General features: G+C 39.5%; 2 protein-coding genes across 6 annotated transcripts in view; both read right to left on the bottom strand.

Annotated features, from left to right (window-relative positions):
• The window catches only part of LOC109936240 (protein ZGRF1), a 446,880-nt gene that overhangs the window by 282,142 nt on the left and 139,572 nt on the right, over positions 1-25,166 (bottom strand). The window lies entirely within an intron of this gene.
• ap1ar (adaptor related protein complex 1 associated regulatory protein) overlaps positions 1-25,166 on the bottom strand; it is a 69,423-nt gene that overhangs the window by 28,823 nt on the left and 15,434 nt on the right. For all 5 annotated transcript variants that reach the window (XM_048601396.1, XM_048601407.1, XM_048601389.1 and 2 more), the window contains exons 2-5: positions 22,830-22,878; positions 18,075-18,101; positions 15,271-15,296; positions 6,901-6,997 (exon numbers count right to left, since the gene is read on the bottom strand). In XM_048601396.1, the coding sequence (XP_048457353.1) occupies positions 6,901-6,997; positions 15,271-15,296; positions 18,075-18,101; positions 22,830-22,878 (199 nt within the window). The remainder of the gene's footprint in view (positions 1-6,900; positions 6,998-15,270; positions 15,297-18,074; positions 18,102-22,829; positions 22,879-25,166) is intronic.

The raw sequence follows: 25,166 nt of genomic DNA, 5'->3' as shown, positions 1-25,166 counted from the left end.
TGCTGCTTGGCCTGCTGTGTTCATCCAGCCCTGCACCTTGTTGTCTCGTTTAATCAAGTTGGCTTGCCTGTAAGCCCATCCTTACAAATCTTTTAGAATGGACAACTGCCAAGACAAAATACAAGTAACAAAATATTCACTCTAATAAGTAAAACCACTATTTTGCTAAATATTACATTGGATTGAATTATATAATCAAAATAAATGCCCTGCAGATTAAACACACAGCCATTTGATTGCTAAAATATACATCATAGATGCTTATACAAGGGGTTGAAAAATAATGTCTGGAAACTGGTCCTCAATGCTTGCAAATAATGCACATTTAAATATTTCTTCAGATTTTGAACTCAATGTAGACCACTTAAAGCTTCTGGTAAGATGGCAGTGGAGTACAGCTTCTGAGCCAAGGACTCGTCTGTTCCTTTTCTTGATTCTTTTCTTTATCTACCTCTTTTCTCCTTTTTATTTTCTTTCCTTTTCTCTTTCATTTCACTTACCTCTTGAAGAGGAGCTGGTTTGCGGTAACGGCATTGGCGGTGGGGAGTGAGCCCAGCGCGGACTCGTGGTGGTGGCGGAGGGGAGTCGGGTTACCAGTGGCTTCTACATCAACGAGGTAATCCTAGTGCCGGCTTATGGCTGCTGCGGCAGAGGCAAGTTTGCGTTCCCGGCAGCGTCCAGTGCAGATTCATGGAGGTGGGCCCGAAGTGGACTCATGGCAGCAGCGACGGTAGAGTCAAATTTGGCCCAGTATGGTATCCAGTGGTGTCGGCATTGGCAAGGATTCATAGTAATGAGGGCATCAGTGGAGGCTAGATGGTGTCGATGAGTGGTGACTTTTGTTCCAGCGGCAGCATCACGGTGAAGGGGACTCGTGCCTGGCCACCAGGCCTATGGCTCATGGAAGAGCATTTAACAAGGACTGTAAAGCTGAACACTTTTTATTTATTTTTCTGCCTTTATATTCTATGTTTTAGTTTATTTTTCCGTGTTTTAAGCTGGCGCTGGAGAATGGCAACACTTTTCACTGTATTTTGTAACAAATGACAAGTGACAATAAATAAATCAAATCAAATAAAAATACTGAACTAACATACAAAGTTAGCTTAAAGGACATCTGTACCAATATTTGATGTTGCAAGGTCCTAATTTCAAAAGATGCTCTTGTAAGTACCCCGTTAACTAACGGGCTGAAAACAGATTTCCCATTCTACGGATTTATTGTAACGACAGTACACAGGATGCATTGAAAAGTCATCTCATGACAAGAGCAGGCGTCTTCGCATAATGTTTAATCCATACCTAGCCATATCCTTTTATATGTTGGCAAAGTGTATGCGATCCAGAGGAAAGACCAAAAATGGAAAGAACAGGAACATAACATTTGGGTGACATGATGGCTCAGTGGTTAGTACTGCAGACTCCACAGCACCAGGGACCTGGGTTTGATTCCACCCTCAGGCGACTGTGTGTGGTGTTTGCACATTCTCTCCATGTCTGTGTGGGTTTACTCCAGGTGCTCTGGTTTCCTCCCACAGCCCAAAGATGTGCAGTTTAGGTGAACTGGCCATGCTAAATTGCCCACTGTGTAGGCTAGGTGGATTAGCAGGGTTACAGGGATAGGGTAGCGGGGGTTGGGTCTGGGTGGGATGCTGTTTGGAGAGTCAGTGTGGACTTGATGGGCCAAATGGACTGCTTTCACATTATAGAGATTCTATGATATCAGGTGGGAAGCTACCCTGAAAATATGGGTATCTTGTAAGTTAGAAGAAACCACAATTGCAATACTCTTAAACAGATCCCTTTTTTTTCAGGTTTGAGGCACCCAGAGGGAAGCTACTGAGATTTGAGAAGAAAAGAATGTGAGTGAATAGGTGAACTGCAGGTCAATTTCCTGTAATGTGTTTGACAGCCTTGTTTGGCTTATAGCATTTGAGAAAAAAAAAAGAACTGGTTCCACAAAGATTCCCTGCCCTCATCAGATATTTATGCTGTAAAACATGTGTAATGATGCCCACAGGGACTTCTGTTATTCAAATGCTACAATTCAGTGGGAGAAGGCACATAGAATGGTGCCAGATTCCTTATTCCAATTATCTTAGTGAGGAGTGATCGTTCAAATGATTTGATTCAGGCAAGTCCAAAAGCAGCCATAAACCTTAGAACAGAACTCTGGATTTCACCAAGAGGTGTTAGTTCTGTCAGAATTAGATATTTTGAAACTGGTACTTGTACAAACATGAGGCAATTAGAAAGGACCTTATTCCTCACATCTAATGACATAGTTCCTCAATTCAAAATAAATGCTTTCTTGTGCAAATATCTTTTTACATTTTAAGGCTCTTATAAAAATGGCTTATCAAGATGATCTTTGGTGTTCGATATTCATATTGTAATGGGATTTTAGAAATACATACGGAAACTTATAGATGGGTTTTAAAAACACATATGTACATTGCAAGAGGCTTTCAGCCATTCAAGCAGTTGTGTATTTTGAACTGACAAAACAAGAACACTATTTTTTCCATAATGCAATGTTCCCGAGTCTGTTTACAACAATTTTTCATTGAATCTTTTTCATGGAGTTGTTTTCAGTTCTGCCACAGGCCATATTATCATCTGGTGGGGTGGGGGGGCAATTTTACCAAAACACGTATTACTTGGCAAATTAAGAATGCTTACGTTTCTGTCCTACTGGGTCAAAAACCAGAAAACACCAACTTCATATAGGGAGATTGTGGTTTAGAGGTAGTTTAGTGGGCAAGTAATTCAGAAATCCAGGCTAACGATCTGGGGATAAAGGCAAGCTTAAAGGCTTTGTAACCTTAATGTACAATGCCTTTAGAATAAGGCAAATGAACTGACTGTGCAAATTGAGATAAATGGATATGATTTCTTGGTCATTATGGAGTTGTAGTTACAAGAAGATCAGAACTTGGAACTTAACATTCAAAGATATTTGATCGTTCGGAAAGACGGGGGGCGGGGTGGGGGGGGATGCGGGAAAGGAGAATACGGTGGGATAGCACTATTATTAAAGGATCAAATGAGGACTCTTGTAAGAGATGATCTAGTCTCAGATGATGTTGAGTCCATTTGGATGAAAGCAAATCACAGCAAGAGAAAGAAGATATTGATAGTATTAATGTATAGACCCCCAAACAATACCCATAGTGTAGGAAAGGGTGTAATTCAACAAATAATAGGAGCACGTAAAAATAAAAGAGCAGCAACTATGGTGACTTTAATCTTCATGTTGATTAGTTCAATCAAGTTGGAAAGGGTAGCTGTGATAACAAATTCAGAGAGAGTGCTCCAGGAAATTATCCCTAATACAATGTGTCATGGAGCCAGCCAGGGAACAGGCTATCCTGGATCTGGTAATGGGTAATAAGGCAGATTTAATAAATTATTTCAGAGTAAAAGATCCCTGAGGAAGTAGTAATCATAAACACAAAAGAATTTATTAAACTGTTTGAGTGAGAGAAAATTGGGTTGGAAACAAGGACGTAATTCATGACTCTCTGCAAAAATATATCCCAGTGAGGAGGAAAGATTCTAAGAGATGGACAAATCCAACATGGCTAACCAAGGAGGGTAAGAAGACTATTAGGTTGAAAGAAAATATACATAAGGAGGCATAGGTCCCAAAGGCTGGGATAAATTCTGAATCCAGCAAAGGAGTACTAAAAAGTTATTCAAGTGAAAGTCAAAATCAACTACGAGGACAAACCAGCAAGGAATTTTAAAAAACTGACAAGAGCTTCTTCGAATACATAAAAAGGAAGAGAGGGATCAAAGTGAACACAGGCTCCTTAGAAAATGAATATGGGGAGATATTTTTAGAGAACAAAGAAATGGCAGAGTTAAACAGATATTTGGCATGTATCTTCATGTGCAAGATACCTCAAACATCCCATTAATATTTAAATAATACAAGGAAGGAATTAGGTATCACCATTATCACTACAGAATCATATAGATGAATGCAATATACATTAATGATTTGGACGAAGGAATTGAATGCAATATCTCCAAATTTGCAGATGACACTAAGCTAGGTGACAGTGTGTGCTGTGAGGAGGATGCTATGAGACTGCTGGGTGGCTTGGATGGGTTGGCTGAGTGGGCAAATACAATATCATTTGGATAAATGTCAGGTTATCCACTTTGGTGGCAAAAAACAGGAAGGCAGATTATTATCTGAATGGTGGCGGTTTACGAAAAGGTGAGGTGCAGAGAACTGGGTCTCATGGTGGAATAGTTGTTGAGGGTCCGCTTGCAGGTGCAGCAGCTGGTGAGGAAAGCTAATGGCATGCTGGCCCGCATAGCGAGAAGATTTAAGTATTGGAATTGGCTTGTCTTGCTGCAGTTATACAGGGCCTTGGTGAGGCCACACCTTGAGTATTGTGTGCAGTTTTGGTCTCCTAGTCTGAGGAGGGGCATTCTTGCTATTGAGAGAGTTCAGCGAAGGTTCACCAGACTTATTTGTCGGATGGCAGGACTGGCATATAAAGAAATACTCGATTGACTGGGCTTGTACTTGCTGGAATTTTAAAAAAAATGAAGGGGCTGCATAGTGGGTCAGTGGTTAGCACTACTGCCTCGCAGAAGTAGCTACAGAGATAGTAGATGCATTTGTTGTAATTTTCCAAAAATCCATGGATTATGGAGAAGTACTGCAAAGTTGGAAAATTGCCAACGTAACACCCCTAGTCAAAAACGGAGAGGGGCAAAAAGTGGGCAACAATAGCTTGATTAGCCTAACATTTATTGTTGGAATCAATTATTAATGCAGTAATAGCAGCACATTTGAAAAATCATAACTAATCAAGCAGAGTCAGCATGGCTTCACTAAAGGGAAGTTGTGTGACAAATTTATTACAGTTTTTCGAGGAAGTCTCAACCAAAGAGGATAGAGGAGAACCAACAGATGTGTTGTACTTCCAAAGTGCATTCAACAAGGTACCTCACAAAAGGTTAAGTTGGATGATGAGAACTCATGGTGTTGAACATAGTATATTGACACAGATAGAGAATTGCTAAGCGGGTAGGAAAAAGCAAGCTGAGAGGAGTTCTTTTCAGGTTGGGAACCTGGAACAAACGGGATTCCACAGGGATCAGTGCTGGAACAATTGTTTACAATACATGTGAATGACTTGGAGAAAAGAACTGAATGCTTTGCAGCCAAATTTGCAGATGACAAAAATTGGTGGATAGGGAAATTGCGAGAGGGATACAAACAGCTTACAAGGATATTTTGATAGGTTACAAAAATAGGTAAAAGTTGGCAAATGTAATGTAATGTGGGGAAAATGTGAAGTTGTTCATTTTTGAAAGGAGAACAAAAGACCACAGTGTTATTTAAATGGAGAAAAGTGAAGATAGCTGCAAAGGGACTTTGGGGTACATGTGCACAAAACACAAAGCTAGCAAACAGGTGCAGCAAGTAATCAGGAAGGTTAATGGAATGTTGACCTTTATTTCAAGGGGTTAAGAATAGTGACATCTTACTACTGTACAAGGTGCTGGTGAGACTACATCTAGAGTACTGTGAGCAGTTTTGGTCCCCTTACGTAAAGAAAGATTATTTCATGACAGACGATTGGAGAAGATTCACTACGATGATCCCTGATACAGAGGGATTGTCTTGTGAACTGACTAATCTATTAGAATTTTTTGAAGAAGTTTCAGTTTGGGACTATACTCACTAGAGTTTAGATGATTGAAAATAATTTAAAAAAAAAAAACTTATATCTGAATTTCTGTTCAAAAGATGAGAAGACACCATTGGAATTTGCTGTATCACCCAGTCTACCTAAGTATATCAATATTTTAATAATAAACTTGATTGATTCCTGGAAAGGGAAAGTATGAAACAAAGCTAACATAAGTAGCAGAGGCACTTCAGTGTCCACCATGCACCTTTGTGGTTGAAGAGGCGACATATTGCCCAATCCTTCAATCTATCCATGACCCAATCTGCATTTGTTTGTTTGCCAAACAGGTGACGAGATCCTCCAGCTCGAGGCCTGAAGGGACCTGCTGAACATTGCATTCTCAGAATAAATTACTTGAAATGTGGTTTGGAAGAATATAATGTTTCAATAACTCCTCGTGTTTTGAATCAATTTTAGTAGAAACAAATTCAAACAGCCTGATGTTGTGCATATTGTGCAAACGGTCCAAGAAAACGATTTCTTGGAAAATTCGCACAGATGTAGAAATCGGCTTGGTAGAGAATCATGAATAAAATGTAGTTATCCCCCTTTGTATGTACAAAATGTTGAGGCATTTATTGTCTCCTACTAAAATCATAATGAAAATTTTTTTATTGCAATACTTGAACTGAGTCCATCAGCCTTCAAATTACTTTATTAGAGTTACAGAGATGCTGTATGTAGCTACTGGTATTTCAATGCAAGAAAAATCAGTCATCAGGCTGAATATGAAATGATGCAACACAGGTCACACAATAAAAGTATCTAATTTGCAGCAGACATTCATTCGTCAGGCCACAGAATAGATTGACATTGCAAAGTGCACATGACTGTTCACTCACCTAATGGAGTTTGCAATGAAGCGATCTACACAAGTTAAATGTAGAATCTCAGCGTATGCCTCTATACTGTCTTGCCATGATGAATTATAAATCTGTGTTCTTTGAATTTGAGGTTCCGAACCAATTAAGCATTACTGCAACTTGGACAGAATTTTACTGAGACATAGCAGAAAACCTTGTTTTCATACTATTCAAAATGTACTAGAGATTCTACTGGCTAAAAGCTTCTACAAAGCTTCCAATGTTAGTAATTTCTGGGATTAATAATTTGAAAGTTATCAATTTATTTTCAAAGAGAAAAGAACAGAATGCAAGGAACTAAATTATCTACATTGTACCTCAGTCTGGAGCTGTTTGTCCACTGCCACTTGCTTCTGAGCAATAGCATCATACTGTCTATTGTGAAGGATTTGGACTTCATCTTCATTAATTGGCCTGTTAAATATGAACGGCAATGGCTTTAGTAACTAGATTCACATCAAAACCACAATAATTGTTAGTATGAAGTGAAACATTTCTGATTACATCACAGTTAATCATTAAGAAAAACATTCACCACATGAATCAAACCAATGCAAAGTTGGCCCACTATCTTACACCTGCTTGTTGTGATCTCAGGAATTTTCGAGCAGCAACTTGCTGCTCGTGGGCTTTTGGTTCAGCACCGGTTTTAATTTACTGTTCAAATTTATTTCAAATCATGCGAAAAATGCAAAGGAGTCAGGAAAAGGACGGACGGATCTGGAGAGATGGAGACAAGAAAGTTAAAAAGACTTTTTTCAAATCTCCAACACAGAAAGACATTTTGAAAGAATGAAACACTCGTGTACAGTTACACATTTTAGAATGAGGGAGATGGTTTTAAAGTAAGTTTCATCACACCATTCAACATTCACATGCACCTGAATGCATTAGTCGAACTTTGCTTTTTTTTTTAAAAATGTGGGTAAGAAGGAAGAAAGTACAACTTAATGCTCTTACATGGGTTTTGAAGCTGAATCTAATCAGAGATTTAGGAGTAATGAAGGTTATGGAAGAGCTAAACAATCAATCAACAGCTTCCATATTTGTGTCTGCGTAGATGCTGTGTTTTATCTTATGAAGAGTGTGAATACTGGCAGCCTCACTATCGTTATTCCTGCAAACTCCAGACCCAATATTTTGTTTTATACAAAATAGGGTTGCATACGTGACATTTGGCATCTGATGGATATGTCTAAGCTTTAGTTATATTGTTGGAGATCCATAGTATTTCAAGTTGATTCTCCTGGAAGTCTCATGCTATACCATACAACATTGCTATTAGAGCAACATTGTTTCCTCCAAAGTCCAGAATATCTAATTTCTTTATAAGTAACACACTTTGCAGTCGGACTCTAATTGTTCCTAAGTCTGCAGGTCACAAACAAAGTCTTTCCAACCCCAATTTTAAAACGTTCAGCAAGATCGCTCAAGGTTAGACTTTGCAACTCATTAACTGATCCACCTGGGAATTTAGTTTTTAAAGAACATGACAAGTTACAGAAATTACAACATGCGTGTCACTGACAACATGTACTGGACGTATTTTCTGCAATACCTGGATGCCAGCTGCTCTGAAGTAGCTTCCTTAGATTTTAGACTGCATAAAATCTAAGACATAGACCTCTTGCTTCTCACCCCTTGCCCATAAAGCTACATCTGTGCCTTTCTTCTTTCAGATATTCAAGAACCTTGCCAGAGGTTTTGAGGAGAAAGAGGTGAAAGAACAATAATGAAGAAGGATCATCGGCTGTTATCATCAAATTAGAAGCTAAAATTTCATGCAAATCAGAGGACAACTTAGAGATAGGATCGGCACGTGGTGACAGACTGGGCCTGAGCAGACCAGTACTAGTAATAGGGATAAAGGGAGCATTGGTGTTCTGCAAAAAGATTTCAAATGAGGATTTCGATGGGGCATCCTACAGAAGGTAGATGTATGGTGAAATCTTATTGCATTGTCAAGCTTGCCAAAAAAATGCCTGTGGCAAATATTACCGAGCATGATATATAACCTGATGGTTGACATAGATTTGCATCCAAGGGTTGGAAGTAGTGGCTAATTTGATTAGCAGACATGCCAATCTAAGTATGATTCCGTGTCTAACGACTGATGTCTCAACTTCCATTGCAGCATAAGCAGAAGACATTCAACATTCAGATGTTGAAGTCTACCATGATGGCTAGAGACAATAGTGTGTAAACATGTGCAGGGTGTCGTCCCACACATTGCTAAAATTGTTAAGAAGCTGCCTCAAAGGAGTGGCATTCTTTCCTTGGAGCATGAATCTGTCCATACCAAGGATGATGATGCTGGCAAAGTCTTAGTGAAAAATGAGGCAGTTTGGATTCTGGGTAGATTAAAAAGATGTTAGAAAGATCAGCTGTATTTATCAGTTTAGAAGTCATTAGGACTGGTTACGATGGTTCTGAAGATGCTGAGAGAAGGAGGGTGGTGGTACTGGGTATAATCTTTCAATTCTTCTTCATCTGAGAATGGTGCCAGAGGAATGGACAAGTGGTAATATCCCTTTGTCATAAAGTGGTGCAAGAATAAATCCAGCAATCATGGGGCAGTCAGTATAACATTATAGTGTTGGTAAAGCTTTTAGAAATAGTAATTTAGGACAAAAGTACACACCCTTGGACATGGGGATTAATTAAGTAAAGCCAGCATTGACATGGTAAAGGAAATAACTTATTAATTAACATGGTTTAATGAGATAATAGAGGGGGTTGATGACACTAGCACAGTTGATTTGATGTATATGGGGTTTGCTAGAACAACCCAGGAGGATTTAACCTAGTAAAGGGGTGGGATCGAGAGAGATAGTGAGAAAAGAGATCAGTCTGAGGCTGGTGCAGTTTGGGAAAGGAGCAAGTCAAATAGTCAAAGCAGGCAGGAGCAAAGCAGAAAACGAGGTAGAACTGATAAATTAAACTGCATTTATTTCAATGCAAGAGGCCTGACAGGTAAGGCAGATGAACTCAGGGCATGTTTGGGAACATGGGACTTGGACGTCATAGCTACTACAGGGACAGACAGGACGAGCAGCTTAATGTTCCGGGGTGTACATGCTATATGAAGGATAGAAAGTGGGGGGCAAGAGAGAAAGGGAGTGGTGTTTTTGACGAGGGATAATATTACAGCCGTACTTAGGGAGGATATTCCAGTGAAGTTATTTGGGTGGAAGTGAGAAATAAGAAAGGGATGATCACCTCCTTGGGATTATATTATACAAAAAACACCACTCCCTTTCCTCTCTTGCCCCCCACTTTGTCCTTCGTATAGCATGTATACCCCAGAACATTAAGCTGCTAGCTCTGTCTATCCCTGAGCCACATGTAATTGTTATGACATTCAAGTCCAATGTTCCCAACCACGCCCTGAGTTCATCCCCACAATAAGCAACAGGAAACTGAGAAGCAAATTTGTAAGGAGATCTCAGTTATCTGTAAGTATAGTAGGGTGGTAATGGCAGGGGATTTTAACTTACCAAGTATAGAGTGGGACTGCCATAGTGTTAAGGGCTTGGATGGAGAGGAATTTGTTAAGTGTGTACAAGAAAATTTTCTGATTCAGTACGTGGATGTACCTACTACAGGAAGAGAAAAACTTGACCTACTCTTAGGAAATAAGCAGGGCAAGTGACTGAGGTGTCAGTAGGGGAGCACTTTGGAGCCAGGGATCAGAGTTCTATTAATTTTAAAATAGTTACGGTTAAAAGGCAGAGTTCTAAATTGGAGGAAGGCCAATTTTGACAGTATTCGGCAAGAACTTTCAAAAGTTGATTGGAGGGGGATATTTGCAGGTAAAGAAATGGCTGGAGCGTGGGAAGCCTTCAAAAAATGAGATAACGAGTGTCTAGGGTCAGCACGTCCCTGTGAGGATGAAAGGCAAAGTTGTCAGATGTAGGGAATGCTGGATGACTAGAGAAAGAGGGGTTCTGGTCAAGAAAAAGAAGAAAGCATATGCCAGGTTAGACAGCAGGGATCAAGTAAATTCCTAGGGGAGTATTATGGTAGTGGAAGTATACTTAAAAGGGAAATCAGGAGGGCAAAAAGGGGACACAAGATAGCTTTGGCAAATAGGGTTGAGTAGAATCCAAAGGGTTTCTACAAATACATTAAAGACAAAAAAGAGTAACTAGGGACAGAATAGGGCCCCTTAAAGATCAGCAAGGCTACCTATGCGTGGAACTGCAGAAGATGGGGGGGATACCAAATGAGTATTTTGCATCAGAGTTTATGGTGGAGAAGGATAAGGAAGCTAGAGAGCTTGGGGAAATAAATAGTGACATTTTGAAAAGTGTCCATATTACAGAGGTGGTGGTGCAGGACATCTTAAAATACACAGTAATGCTGCATCGCTCTAGGAGAGCCCTGTAGAACTCAGCAAGAGTCCATTGTCATGGTCCATCACAGCCTGGTGGGTAAAAGGTGGATAAATCCCCAGGACCAGATCAGGTGCACTCTAGAATTCTGTGGGAAGAGATTGCTGGGCCCCTGGCTGAGATAATTGTATCATCGATAGCCACAGGTGAGGTGCCGGAAGATTGGAGGTTGGCTAATGTGGTGCTATTACTTAGCAAAGGTCATAAGGAAAAGCCAGGGAATTACAGACCAGTGAACCTGACATCGGTTGTGGGCAAGTTGTTGGAGGGGATTCTGAGGGAGGGGATTTACATGTATTTGTAAAGGCAAGGACTGATTAGGGACAGTCAACATATCTTCTTGCATGGGAAAGTGTGTCTCACGAAAGTGACTGAGTTTTCTGAGGATGTGAGAAAGAGGATTGAAGGCGGCAGGGAGGTCTATATGAACTTCTGCATGGCGTTTGACAAGGTTGTTCAGGGTAGACTGGTTAACAAAGTTAGATCACATGGAATACTGGGAGAACTAGCCATTTGGATAGAACATTGGCTAGAAGGTAGGAGAACAGAGGGTGGTGGTGGAGGGTTGCTTTTCAGACTGGAGGCCTGTGACCAGCAGTGTGCTGCAGGATCGGTGCTGGGTCCACTGCTTTTTCTCATTTATATAAATGATTTGGATATGAAGCTAGGAGGTATGGTTAGTAAATCTACAGATGACACCAAAATTGATGGTATTGTGGACAGCCAAGAAAGTTGACTCTCAGTACAACGGGACCTTGATGAGATTGGACAAGGAGTGGCAGATGGAGTTTAATTTAGATAAATGTGAGGTGCTGCATTTTGGTACAGCAAATCAGGGCAGGACTTATACACTTAATGGTAAGGTCCTGGGGAGTGTTGCCAAACAAGGGGGCCTTGGTGTGCAGGTTCATAGTTCCTTGAAAGTGGAGTTACAGGTAGACAGGGTTGTGAAGGTGGTGTTTGGTATGCTTGCCTTTATTGGTCAGTGCATTTAGCATAGGAGTTGGGAGGTCATGTTGCGGCTGTACAGGACATTGGTGAGGCCACTTTTGGAATACCGCGTTCAATTTTGGTCTCCCTGCTATAGGAAGGATGTTGTAAAACTTGAAAGGCTTCAGAAAAGATTTACAAGGACGTTGCCAGGATTGGACGGTTTGAGCTACGGGGAGAGGTTGAATAGGCTGGGGCTATCTTCCCTGGAGCATCAGAGGCTGAGGGGTGACTTATAGAGGTTTATAAAAGCATGAGGGGCATGGATAGGGTGAATAGTCAAGGTCTCTTCCCTGGGGTGGGGGAGTCCAAAACTAGAGGGCATAAGTTTAAAAATGAGAGGGGAAAGATTTAAAAGGGACCTAAGGGGCAATGTTTTCACATAGAGAGTGGAGAGTGTACCCAACGAACTGCCAGAGGAAGTGGTGGAGGCTGGTATAATTACAACATTTAAAAGACATTTGGATGGGTATATGAATAGGAAGGGTTTGGAGGGATATGAGCCAAATGCTGGCAAGTGGGACAAGATTAATTTGGGATATCTGGTTGGCACGGACGAGTTAGACCGAAGGATCTGTTTCTGTGCTGTACATCTCTATGACTACCAAAAGATGTTTGATGAAGTGTCACATTTAGGGTTGTGAGCAAAGTTGAAGCCCATGGAATGAAGCGTGGTCACAATGGATACAAAATTGGCCAGTGGACAGAAACTAGAGTAGTGGCAAATGGCTGTTTTCTTAGACTAGAAAAAAAATTTACAGTAGTATTTCCTAAGATTTACTATCAGAACCACTGATTTTGATTTACATTAATAAAGACTTGAATACCTAGTGGCAAACCTGTCCCTCATACTCAGAACAGAGGGGAGTACAGCATGCAGCGACTGTGACGGACCATGAAAATGGACTCTTGCTGAATCCTGCAGGCCTCTCTTACAGCGATGCAGCATTAGTGTTTATCAGTCCGCTTGCTCACACTTCATGCAACAGCCTGGCTGTCATTAATCTGCTTCTTGTGCACATATGCCTGGATTGTGCACAGAAGTTGGCCATGGACCCTGTTGCCCATTAGGTTGCCAATTAGTTCACCATAATACATCAAATACAGCGGCACTGTGGACTGCTGCAGATTAAAGTCAGCATTCCTGCTGTCAGGATATTGGGAATTGGCCTGGATAATTGCTGCTTATGGAATCACACTAGCTGGATGTTGAAGGGAGTAGAATATTTTCTGATTGTGGTACATTTCAGAGTTCACATGCAGTGCCTGCAAAGCAACATATTACAATTAATGGCATTCTACACGATTTGAAGAAAGCTTGCTGTCCTCACAAAGCTAAGTGTTCACCCTATTTCTTCTCTGTGGTGGAGTGAAATATTGCAAACATCAACTACTTTCATCAAAAAGGAACAAAATGCTTAAGTCATTCACAAGCTCACAGTCCCTTCCAACGCAATCCTTGCTCTGCCGCAAATTTCATCAGGCTGCAGATTTTAGTGAACACCTCCTTATTAAAGCAGGATCTAAAACTGTTCCTCGCTGAGGCAGATGTACGGTAATTACACCCCCAATACCATGGTCTCCTGCTGAGAATCCGACTAACTCCTTTTCCAGTTACTTGTTCTGCTCTGTCTCAGCTCTGCTGACTGTTCTGGTGACACATTAGTCTAACAGGAATACTAACTGCTCCACAAGTTTTGTCCAGAGACCTAGAAGTCAAGACAAAGATCTTCCTCACTTGTGACTCCACCCTTTATAGACTTTGGAAACTTTAATAACACCACTGAACTACAAACTAAGTAAAGGCCAGCGGAAACCCAACAACTAAGCGATGGTTATGTATAGCTTTAAATGGCAAGGGAATTCCTGGTGGTATTGGTCATGTATTCAGCTGTAAATGATTAAGACAGAGCATTAGCTGGAACACTGATTTATAAAATAGCACCATTGACATCCAATTAGCAGCTACAACCTGAAATATTCATCAATACTTTGGGTACCAATATGAAACCAAAAATGCAAGATGGGCACTGCAAGTCCAAAACGTGTGACCCAAATAAAGGCTAACTCCCAGAATGTTAGAATATTTTACATCTTCCACACAATATTACTGTTCAACAATTTGTAAATGAGTTTCTCTCTGTACTTCTCATTTTAAGCTTATTTTAAACTTAGAAACACAATGTGAAAAGCAGAATCAAAAATTGGTTTCATTATTTGTCAAAATTAGAACTGATTCAAACAATGTGAGATTTCTTCAACAATTCAAGATTAGTTAACATATTCAGTTTGCAAGATCTTTCAACTTTATGGCTATGCTCTCGAGGCTGAATAGCCCAGAAACTGTTCTAGTCTTTTGAAGCAAAAGAACAATTTTGCAATATTCTTTGGTCTGTCATGTTAACTCATTTTTATATTAAACATGCTCTTTTCACAGACCTCATCTGGTCCTCTTATGTTTCCCTTAATTCCTTCCTCTTTCTAGAAACATACAAGAAATTCTAGAAACAACTGGATATACAAATTTCAGCAACATTCTCAGATTGCTTTTTACATAATTCTATAATCCAAGAATGCAAAGTCGATGCCCAAACTACCTACATGACAACAGTGATAATATCAGTTGCCCCAGCATTCCCAACCTTGAAGGAGGGGAAATAAAAATAATCCTTTACATATAAAATAAATATTGAAAAAAGGTGACCATTAGCCTCTAGGTGTTTGAGAATATGTAGTAGAGTGCAAGTTTCCTCACTGTGTAGGAAGTCAGAAGGAAAGAATGTTTAATAAAACACAGAACTGCAGACGCTGGAGACCTGAAACAAAAACAAACTGCTGATAGTATTTGTGGAGAGAAAACAGAGTTAACATTGAGTCCCATTGCTAAATTTACATACAAGGAACTTGAGACACAATCGGGTATGTTTCTAGGAAGAGGGAAGGAATTCAGGGGTGTGTGATAAGAGGACTAGATGAAATCCATGAAATGACTGTATTTCTTTTATGAGTTAACACATACTATTATTTGGTCTGTCACATTAACACAAATTGTGTTCAGAACAGCCTTCTGAAGAAGAATCACAGGAGTCGAAATGTTAACTTTGTTTTCTCTCCATAGATGCCGCTGAGTATCGCAAGGAACAAATGTTTGAACAATTTTTCTGTACATTAGAAGAAATGCTTTTTAAAAATATTAAAAATGATTAACCTGAATGATATGCCAATTCCTAGTGACATACAAATAAGTCAGGTCTCAGCTACCAAATACACTCCTTCAATTGTATGACTTTTTGATCTTCTTACCTCTGATTAAATCCTGGGCTTTCAGCCTGTAAAAATAAAGCAAAAGTTATAAAACTCGCATGAGTGTGAACATTATCATTTCAATTACAGAAGTGACAAGCCACAAGACAAAGTAAACATGAAAATAATTTAATGAGTATTTTATGTTAACACCTGAAAAAAAAATGCTTATGCATCAAAGAGAACAGCAAATCAAACTGACAAAATTAATTCCATTCCTGTATGACAATACGTACCTACTTTATTTTATTTGGGATGATATTTACAAAGGATTTTGTTCTTACATGTTACATCATTACAAAACAGTGTATTATTGTACTGTAAACAATTACTAAATGAAAAAAACACAACAAATTAGTTGCATTTATTTTCTATTGTAAGCCTACGATTTAATGATTCACAAAGTCAGCAATTGGTATTTACACAGAATATAGTTGTGCATCATTGTTCAGTTGCCGCTTTTGCAGGTCTACCGTAGTGATACAATTAGGCTTCAGCCAATATGGATTCTGGTTCTGGAACTGCATCAGATGATGGAGCTCAAATACTAAAGCTAGAACACATTTTGGGAAAGTTATTTCTTTAAACTGGAGAGTATCTTTTTGCTCTCAAGTGGTTCATTACATATATTTTTAAAAATTACATCACACGCCAGATTAACTGCATTGTCAAATATCAGTAACTTGTATTTGCTTACTGTTGTAAATCTGTAAATGATTACAAGGATTTTTTTTTTTTTTTTACAAATCACATCGGTCTTTTGCCATTAATGAGACGTGGATGTTGGTGACAAGATAAGCATTTACTGCCTATCCCATTTGTTTTCGAGAAGGTGAATGTGAGAATCCTTCTGAATACAACGCACTGTAGGTACATGGCAGTGCTATAAGGGATATCAGTCCAGGATTTTGACCTGGCAGAGATGGAGAAAGAGACATATACTTCCAAGTTAGGATAATATGCGACCCTGAAATAAACTTGTAGGTGGTGACATTCCTATCTGTTTCCCTAGTTCTAAAATTGTAAATATTTATATCATGCTCATATGAAACATTGTGTAAAGATATTTATATAAATAGCATAGTAGTTTTACATCCACTAATTCATTGAATAAGGATCACGGGCACAGAACACAATGCTAAGAAATGTGAGGTGTCATTGGCATTCCAATTCCTGTAGCAGTATCAACTCAAAGCACTGATAATTCACAATTTCAATTTATCAGTAGAGTGAAACAGGATAGGTTCAATATATTTGAGTCTGAAATTTTTCCAACTTTCATTGCAAGGCTATTTGCTAGTTTTAATTTGATCATTTGCAGTAACCACAAGTTTGACATGCGTAAGTTTTAAAGCGGATAAGAATAACTTAAGTATCTCATTTTTCACTCAGGCAAAACGCTGCTTGGCTCTGGAAGCTCCAAATACAACAACTGATTTTTTAAAAAAGATCCGGCAAATGCATCACTTTAACAGCAAGGGTCAAATGTTTGAAAAATTATAGCAATGCAAGTTTTCTATTAGGCTCACTCTCACTTAAACTTGACCTTTCTGGTCAAGATGGCGGCAATGCAGGATACTCCAACCTGAGCTCCTCCACTCTTTCTGTTGATTTCCCATTTCTTTCTATGTTTTTCCCCTCTTTTTGGTGCTATTCCCTGATGCAGAGTGGGCTGGAGGCATGGAGGATGGTCAGTGGGCTGGAGGCCTTAGCGAAATGGGGACGGCCAGCGTGCCCCAAATGGAATGGGGACAGCCACTGAGCTGGAGGCTTGAGCGATGGAGAGGACGGTTGTTGGACTGGGGACCGGTGTGGGTGGTCAGTGGCTTGTGAGCCCAGTCAGACCATGTGTGGAATTCCCCCTGTGCTGATCTACTGCAGGCCCTTTCTAGAAAGGCTGTAATGCTTATCTTTCTAACTTTATTTCATATTTTTCTAACTCATACTATGAATAACTGTAAGGTAGCGTAACATTTCCTTCCCCCTTTTTCTTCTTTATCTCTGTTTTCTATCTAAGATTTCTACCAAGATACTTTGCAACTAAAATGGTGCCATGTCGGGCAACATTGTAAATTTTTTTTACTGTATTCCTGTACTTCTGTACACACGACAATAAAGGTTTTCAATTCTATTCTATTCTTCTGCAAACAAAATATCCAAGGTACACCACAAGAGAATACAGTCCTCTGCTATTGCTGCCCAACACGTTCACCATATTTCATACTGCCATCAACCATGCTGCATTTCCAAGAAATAACATTGGGGGAGGCTGGGGGGGTGCTAAAATATTTTGAAATGTCTTCATTGTTTGTAACTTCTGATGTTTTATTGCCGCGATACCAAAATAGGATGACCAATTATCAAAGAGTTTACTTACACTATAAATCCAGCACATTTACTTTCAATGGGAAAATGGAGACTAGAACTTCTCAAAAAGACACAACATTTTGAGAAATACTTTGTAAGACAGCAAGATCACGATTATCTTATAGGGAAAGAAGATTAAATTTTTCTTTCATTTATTTTGAAAAATCCTAAAATGGTTTAAAAAGTCCTTCAACTTAATGTTTCAAAAGATATAATGTGCAAAATACTGGTTTTTAAATTGTCAACAATTTACAAAAAACAATAGAATTCCCTGGATTGCTTCAGGTTCAGCCTTTTTGTCTAGCCTCAATTGTAACAATTAGATATGTTCAATGGTGATCTCAGAGTCTGCTGGAAACACAGCTGGGATACAGTTAACACTAATAGTCACTAAGTGCAGTTTGATGGATTCCCAATGGGAATGGATTTAAACGTACCTCATCACTCTCCACCAAATTCTCAAACTGTAAATAAAAAGCAGAGTGGTGGTTAATTTTAACTTCATATCATATATCACGATGAGATGGTTTTTCAAAACTGATAAGATGGGACTAAGTGAGGAAGACAGATATAAATTTTATATAAAAGAACCAGACGATAAGAATGATAGCTAAGTCAAATCCTTCCAATTTCAGAAAAAAGAGCAAAAATTGACCATTGCAAGTGTTCCTTGCAGAAATTAATCTGATCACTCCATATTCCCTCCTGCCCCGATAACCTTACACCGCCTCGCTTATCATGAATTTAATTGGTCTTAAAAATAATTAAACACTCTGCTACTACTACCTACTGAGGAAGAGTGTTCTAGGGACTTTCAATAAAGAGTCTGTGTGTAGACAATTGATATCATGATATACCGAAATAAGAATCAAACGTGTCAATTTTCCCCACAAAAACACCCGGAGATAAACAGAAACATCTATCTGCATAGAGGCAGCCATTAATAACACCTGTCAACAGTGACCTCTAGTGAAAGAACTCCGTATTAATTTAGGTTTTGCTCTGTCAGATTTCAGACAAAACTGCTGCTACAATGCACCAACTAAGCAGGGAAATTTGGAGGACATTTGCCATGCTCTTATGCAGTAATCAAGAAGACAGCAGCAATACAGTCACAGTGCATGGTGAGTTGTACTACTTAGTTGCCAATCACAAGAAGTCTAATGAGATAAATCCTTGCCATCAACTGCCTAAATGATTAGCTAGTTACTAACCATTTTTTTTGGTGACAGGAGCACTAGAGGGGATAAGCACAGTCGCTATATAGTACAGACAATTTCACAATGACGTAATAAATTATGAACACTGAAATCAAAGTTAAACCGCAGACTGAATAACTCAATAACTGAGCCAGGCTGGTCTTAATACTCAAGGGAACAGTCAATAAGTGAGCAACCAGTGGGAGTCATTAATCACATGCTGGTGTCAACCAGCCTCTGGGATTCTTAGAGCCCTGCATTAAATGAGCCTGTAAACAAATAGCTTAAAAAACGTAGGGCAGTCCTTACTGGATAAATAATGCGGGGTGTTAGCACGTAGCAAAATTCAGCCTTTGTGGTACTGGTAAAAATTGTTTTTTGCCTTATAATTAAAAACTAAAACAATTGTACTTCAAGTATCAGAAGTCTAAAAATATATTACAGCCCTCAAATTGGCAATGAAACTATAGTTAATACATAAAATACATCTTTTTAGTCTCCAGCATAGCATATTAGGGTGTTTCTGAAGGATTCAAGTATTAAGATTAAAAGGAAATGTCTGGCGCATATAACTGTACTGATTAATGATGTTAACTATTTGGCTGTTCTAGCATAGACTGTACACAAATCATTGAGCTTCTCATAATTGGTAAACAACAACAAATTGAAAGGTGGTTACTGGGCAACGAATGTTGATCTTAGGGGGTTCATGATCACAGTTACCTAATACAGGCAGTCGATGATTTGTAGCAATTTTCTGATAGCTTATTGAGCTGTTAAGCAGCAATTCAGGTGTGATATACTAGTTAATTGAATTAAGAAAGTATACAACCATAACAATCGAGATGGCCCACACCCGAGGACAACAGGCTGCTGGTGCGGAATGTGTTGTTCTTGTTCAAGTTGTGGGGCAGCATCTTGTTCTCTAGTCAAGTGTTAGGGGACTTTTCCCTGGTCTTCCTCCTCTTCTTCGGGCCCATCTTTCATTTGGAGAAGACTACCCAATGAGGATAAATGCTGAAAACTGCTGGGAATTGTCCGATGATGACTCACTCAGCCCTGAGCACTTGCTGTTATATTTCTAGGGGCATGTAATTTACTCTGTGCCATCAATCATTTGAACTTTTTTGGCCAATGCCCATGGGACAGCTACTCACGACGATGACCATTGTCCCCATCCCCAACTCCATTTGAAGGTTAGCTTTTATTCCTTCTAAGAACAAAATTTATTTACATAAAGAATATACTGATAATTGGGTACATTTGGCATCAGATAAATTGTTGACATGAGTTCAATGCACATCATGACCTCATTGCTTCATGCAATTCCTACTTTTTGTCTTCCAAAGCTACAATTTTGGAAAGTTAAGTACTGCTGTAATAGTTATTAAATCTCATGCTACAGAGTAAATGCTGGGAAAATTCAGTTAGTAAAGACCCCAATTCCCATGTGAACTTGATAACATACTTAGTGCACTAACATGTAAAAATTCATTCACATCTGCAGCTATGTACAAGTCTATCAGAGATACTCCCTTCACTCGTATCCCCCTCTTTCCATTGTCTTCTCACTCTTCCAAAAGATGTCGTTAAAAAGTGAGGGGCTTACATGTTGCACATTGTATGGCATGAATGAGCAACATCAGCAAAACATTTCACTGCTGATCAGCATAGGTCTTGATGAAAACTGTTGACAATCAAAGGTGCATTTAATTGTGAAACTTCAACAAACCCTCTTCATGATAATAAGCAAAAGGATCAGACATCCTGATCACTGGAGCCTCCTCTGCCATTCAATACAATCATGGCTAATCTTCAGTTTCAACTCCACGTTCCTGCTGGCTACCCATATCTCTCAATTCCTTGAGAAATCAAATTCAATGTTAAATACATTCAACAATGTAGCCTCCACAACCCTCTTGAGTAGGTAATTTGAGTATTCACAACTGAGTGAAGACGTTTCTCATCTCAGTCTTAAATGATTGGTCCTTTATCCTGAGATTATGCCCCTGTATTCTAGGTTCATCAACTGGGGAAACAATCTCTGTGCCAAGGTGCCAAACACTTCCAGAACTGAATGTTTCAGTGAAATCACCTTCCACTCTTCGAAACACCAAAGGCTACACAGAGTGCAATTTACTCAGCTTCTCATTACACATACAACCAATTTAGCACAGGAACTAATCTGGTGAGCTACTGCTGTGCTGCCTCCAAGGCAATTACATCCTTCCTGAGATATGGAGGGGAAAGGGCTCACAGTACTCTAGTTATGAATCGTCAAAGCCCTATACCAACACATCAAGCTTTGTCAACTATGATTACCTTTTCATAAAACCATGGTGACAATATCTGATCAGAGTGTGGGTTGCTAAGTGCTTTATTAGGAATCCCCTAAAAATAGATTCCAGTATTTTTGTGAAGTTAATTAGCCTGTAATTACCCTTTATTTCTTGCTCTCCTTTCTTGAACAGAATTACGTTTATTAACTTCTAATCTACTGGTACTATTCTACAACCTACGCAATATTGGAAAATTATCACCAGCACATTCACTATGTCCACAGTTATCTCCAAGAAACTTGGTATCTAGGCTGAAGATAGCAAGAACTCCAGATGCTATAGTCAGAGTCAACACAGTGTGGAGCTGGAGGAACACAGCAGGTCAGGCAGCATCAGAGGAACAGGAAAGTTGACATTTCGGGTCAGGACCCTTCTTCAGAACTGGGGAGAGGGAAGGGAGCTGGGAAATAAATAAACGGAGGAGGGGTGGGGCGGCGATAGGTGGATGCAGGTAGGGGGTGGCGGGGATTGGTCAGTGGGAAAGGTGGGGAGGATAGGTGGGAGAGAGGGATGACAGGTGGGGCTGGGGAAAGGTAGGTGGTGTATCTAGGCCGTCATTTCTCGAGGTTGAGTCAGTTTTATTCCCTCAAACCTAAAGCTTTTTCTCTACGGATATTAATTAGACCATAAGAGAATTAGGCTAATCAGCCCATCAAGTCTGTTCCACCATTCAATCGTGGCTAATATATTTCTCAACCCCATTCTCCCCATAACCTTTGATCTCCTTACTAATCAAGAACCTATCTCTGGCTTAAATACACTCAATGACTAGGCCTCTACTGCCTTCTGTCACAATGAGTCCCACAATTCACCTCTCCCTGGTTGAAGAAATTCCTCCTCATCTCAGTTTGTGTTCCTCACTTTTTCTCAATGTAATTTGTATATTCTATGAAGGTACAAAATATTTGTTCAATGTCTCTTGCCATTTTCCTCAATCCCCAAGACTTTTTTTCTGTACTGTGAGGGTTCAATGTTTACTTTATTCACTTTCTCTCTTTTTAAGATACTTATAAAAGCTCAAAAGTATTGTTATATCCCTGACTGGTTTATTTTCATTTTTGCCCCTTTAGGGGCCACAAGAAATCCCCTGACAGGCTTTAAATGTTTTCAAACAAAAAGACTAGCATACTTTCACTGTGATTTAAGAGAAAAACAGATTTACCTTGGGGTGAGCCTGACCCAAATTGTACATAACACACAGATTCTCTACTGATCGTTCACCAACAGCTGTACTCTAATGGCAAACCATTTGTTTTATTCTGGCACGGGAGAAAAATGTCACAAAATTATGCCGATGTACTTCACATTTTATGATCAGCAGTTAAGTTCATGAAGAACTGGACTGAATCAGAGATTATTCCTCCACGGAACAATCTTAATCTTGCAACAGAGTACATTGGAAGATGCAGATAAGTGTTGCACCCATGAACTAGACACTTTTAAAATAATTTGGCATGTAGAAATACTAACTTTCTCACTCCAAATGGGAACATTAAATGCTGAAGCAACACCATCTTCTACCGGCATATTCAATGGAAAAATCTAGTGTGTGCCATTTTTACAGAACTTTACTCATGCATCCATTTTAGTGACAGTACTACAGTAACAATAGTGTGCAAGTCAGATGATGTATAATCATCACAAATCTACTTACCTCTATAGTGAAGTGCTCCCCGATAGAGCTTGTTCTAAAATACTTCGATCTACAGAAAACAAGAGATTTTATTGAGTTTGCTTGGTAAGCAGACAATACTTCAGAAAGTAACCTAGCAACCACACAGCAATGAACATTGTGACTGGTACAGTTAAAAACAAAACAAGAAACACCAGTCTAGAATTATGAGTTCAGCAAAATGCTACACAATGCACAGGATTCTTGGTTATTGCTTTGGACTGATGAAGTCTCCAACAGTAAATATTTACTTTATAACTGAATTTCACTGGCTAGCCATGGCACCATTGGGTTCATTTACCAAAGGGGTGAAAAAAAAACAAAATTATATTTTTAACATTAACATGCTTTAAAACTGTGTAACAATCTTTCTTCATTACAAAATGTTTTCAAATTACCAGCACTATCACAGCAAACACATTCATATTCATCATCATTTAATCTTGGCACACTGCACAGCTAGTCATATTCTCAATAACACCCCATGATTTCATTGTGATTACGTGGAAAATATGCTTCACAGAGGCATAATTAATAAAGGAATGAATGTTGAGTCAAAGAAAGAAATATTAGAAGGGATAATTCAACTTTTGGTAAGATTTCAGGACATAAAGAAAATGAATAAGTGGAACTATTTAGGGACTAAGTGTCAGAGGATCACCACTCCCACACCATGGAATTATAACGGTAAACTATAACATAGCAGATAGGCTGTAAGTAACAGGATACTGGAAACCTGCACGTTACCATGAGAAAGTTTTTGCCTGTGTTGCTTGATGATTCAATAAAACTTAATGTTTGGCTTACCAGACATTTTCACAAATATTTCATGCTATAAGTTTTTTTTTCCCCAGCTAGACTGAAGAATTGAAGTTGAAATTATCAAACAGGAAGAGGTGTTGTGCATGTTAAAAAGTATTAAGGTAGATAAGTCCCTGGGTCCTGATGGGATCTATCCCAGAATATTGAGGGAGGCAATAGAACAAATTGCAAGAGTATTGACAGACATGTTTGTATCTTCTTTGGACACAGGTGAGGTCACAGAGGACTGGAGAATAGCCAGATGTTGTCCCATTGTTTAAGAAGGGTAGCAGGGATAATCCAAGAAATTACAGGAATATTGCATACAGTTCTGGCCTCATGGTAGGGAAATTATTGGAAAAGGTCCTCAGGGACAAGATCTAATATGCATTTAGAAGTAAACGGACTTATTAGCAGTAGACAGCATAGTTTTGTGCAGGGAAGGTTGTGCCTCAGTAACTTGATCGAGTTTTTTGAGGAGGTGATGAAATTAATTGATGAGGGAAAAGTCGTTGATGTTGTTTACATGGATTTCAGTAAAGCTTTTGACAGGGTCCCTCATGGCAGGCTGGTACAAAAGGTGAAGTCACATGGTATCGGGATGAGCTGGCAAGATGGATACAGAATTGGTTTAGTCATAGGAGACAGAGGGTCGTGGTGGAAGGATGCTTTTCGGAATGGAGGGTTGTGACTAGTGGTGTTCCAAAGGGATCAGTGCTGGGACCTTGATGTTTGTGTTCTACATAAATGATTTGGAGAAAAAGGTGGCTGTAAGTTTGTGGACAATACAAAGATTGGAGGAGTTGCAGATAGTGAGAAGGATTGTTAGAGGATACAGCTGGATAGAAATCCATTGGGTGCATGGGCATAAAAATGGTAGATGGAGTTTAATTTGGACAAATGTGAGGTGACACATTTTAGAAGGTCAAGTACAGTGAATTATACAGTGAATGGCAGAACCTTTAGGAGTATTGATATGCAGAGGGATCTGACTGTGCAGGCCCACAGTCAATGAAGGTGGCAGCACAGGTAGATAAAGGTAATAAAAAAGGCTTATGGCATGCTTGTCCTCATCAGAAGGGGCATTGAGTATGAGGATAGGACTTTCGTTAGGCCACACTTGGAATATTGCGTATTGTTCTGGCCTCCACACTATCAGATGGATGTGGATGCTTTGTAGAGGATACAGAAAATGTTTACCAGGATGTTGCCTGGTAAGGGGGATCTTAGCTACGAAGAAAAAAAGTGGGTTAGACTGGGTTTGTTTTCACTGGAATGAGAAGATTGAAGAGCGAGCTGATAAAAGCTTATAAGATTGTGAATGGCATGGATAGAGTGGAAAGTATAAGATTTTTTCCCCAGGATGGAGGGGTCAATTACCAGGGGACACAGATTCAAGGAGTCGGGGTGGGGGTGCTTGAAGAGATGTGCAAGGTAACATTTTCACACATAGTGGGTGGAGAGTGCTTGGGACACACACTGCCAGAGCTGGTGGTGGAAGCAGACACACACTGCCAG

The sequence above is a fragment of the Rhincodon typus genome, chromosome 1, assembly GCF_021869965.1.
Source record: "Rhincodon typus isolate 14 chromosome 1, sRhiTyp1.1, whole genome shotgun sequence".
Taxonomy (NCBI): Eukaryota; Metazoa; Chordata; class Chondrichthyes; order Orectolobiformes; family Rhincodontidae; genus Rhincodon; species Rhincodon typus.
The sequence above is the reverse complement of the archived record's forward strand: the minus strand, read 5'-3'. Positions and strand labels throughout refer to the sequence as shown.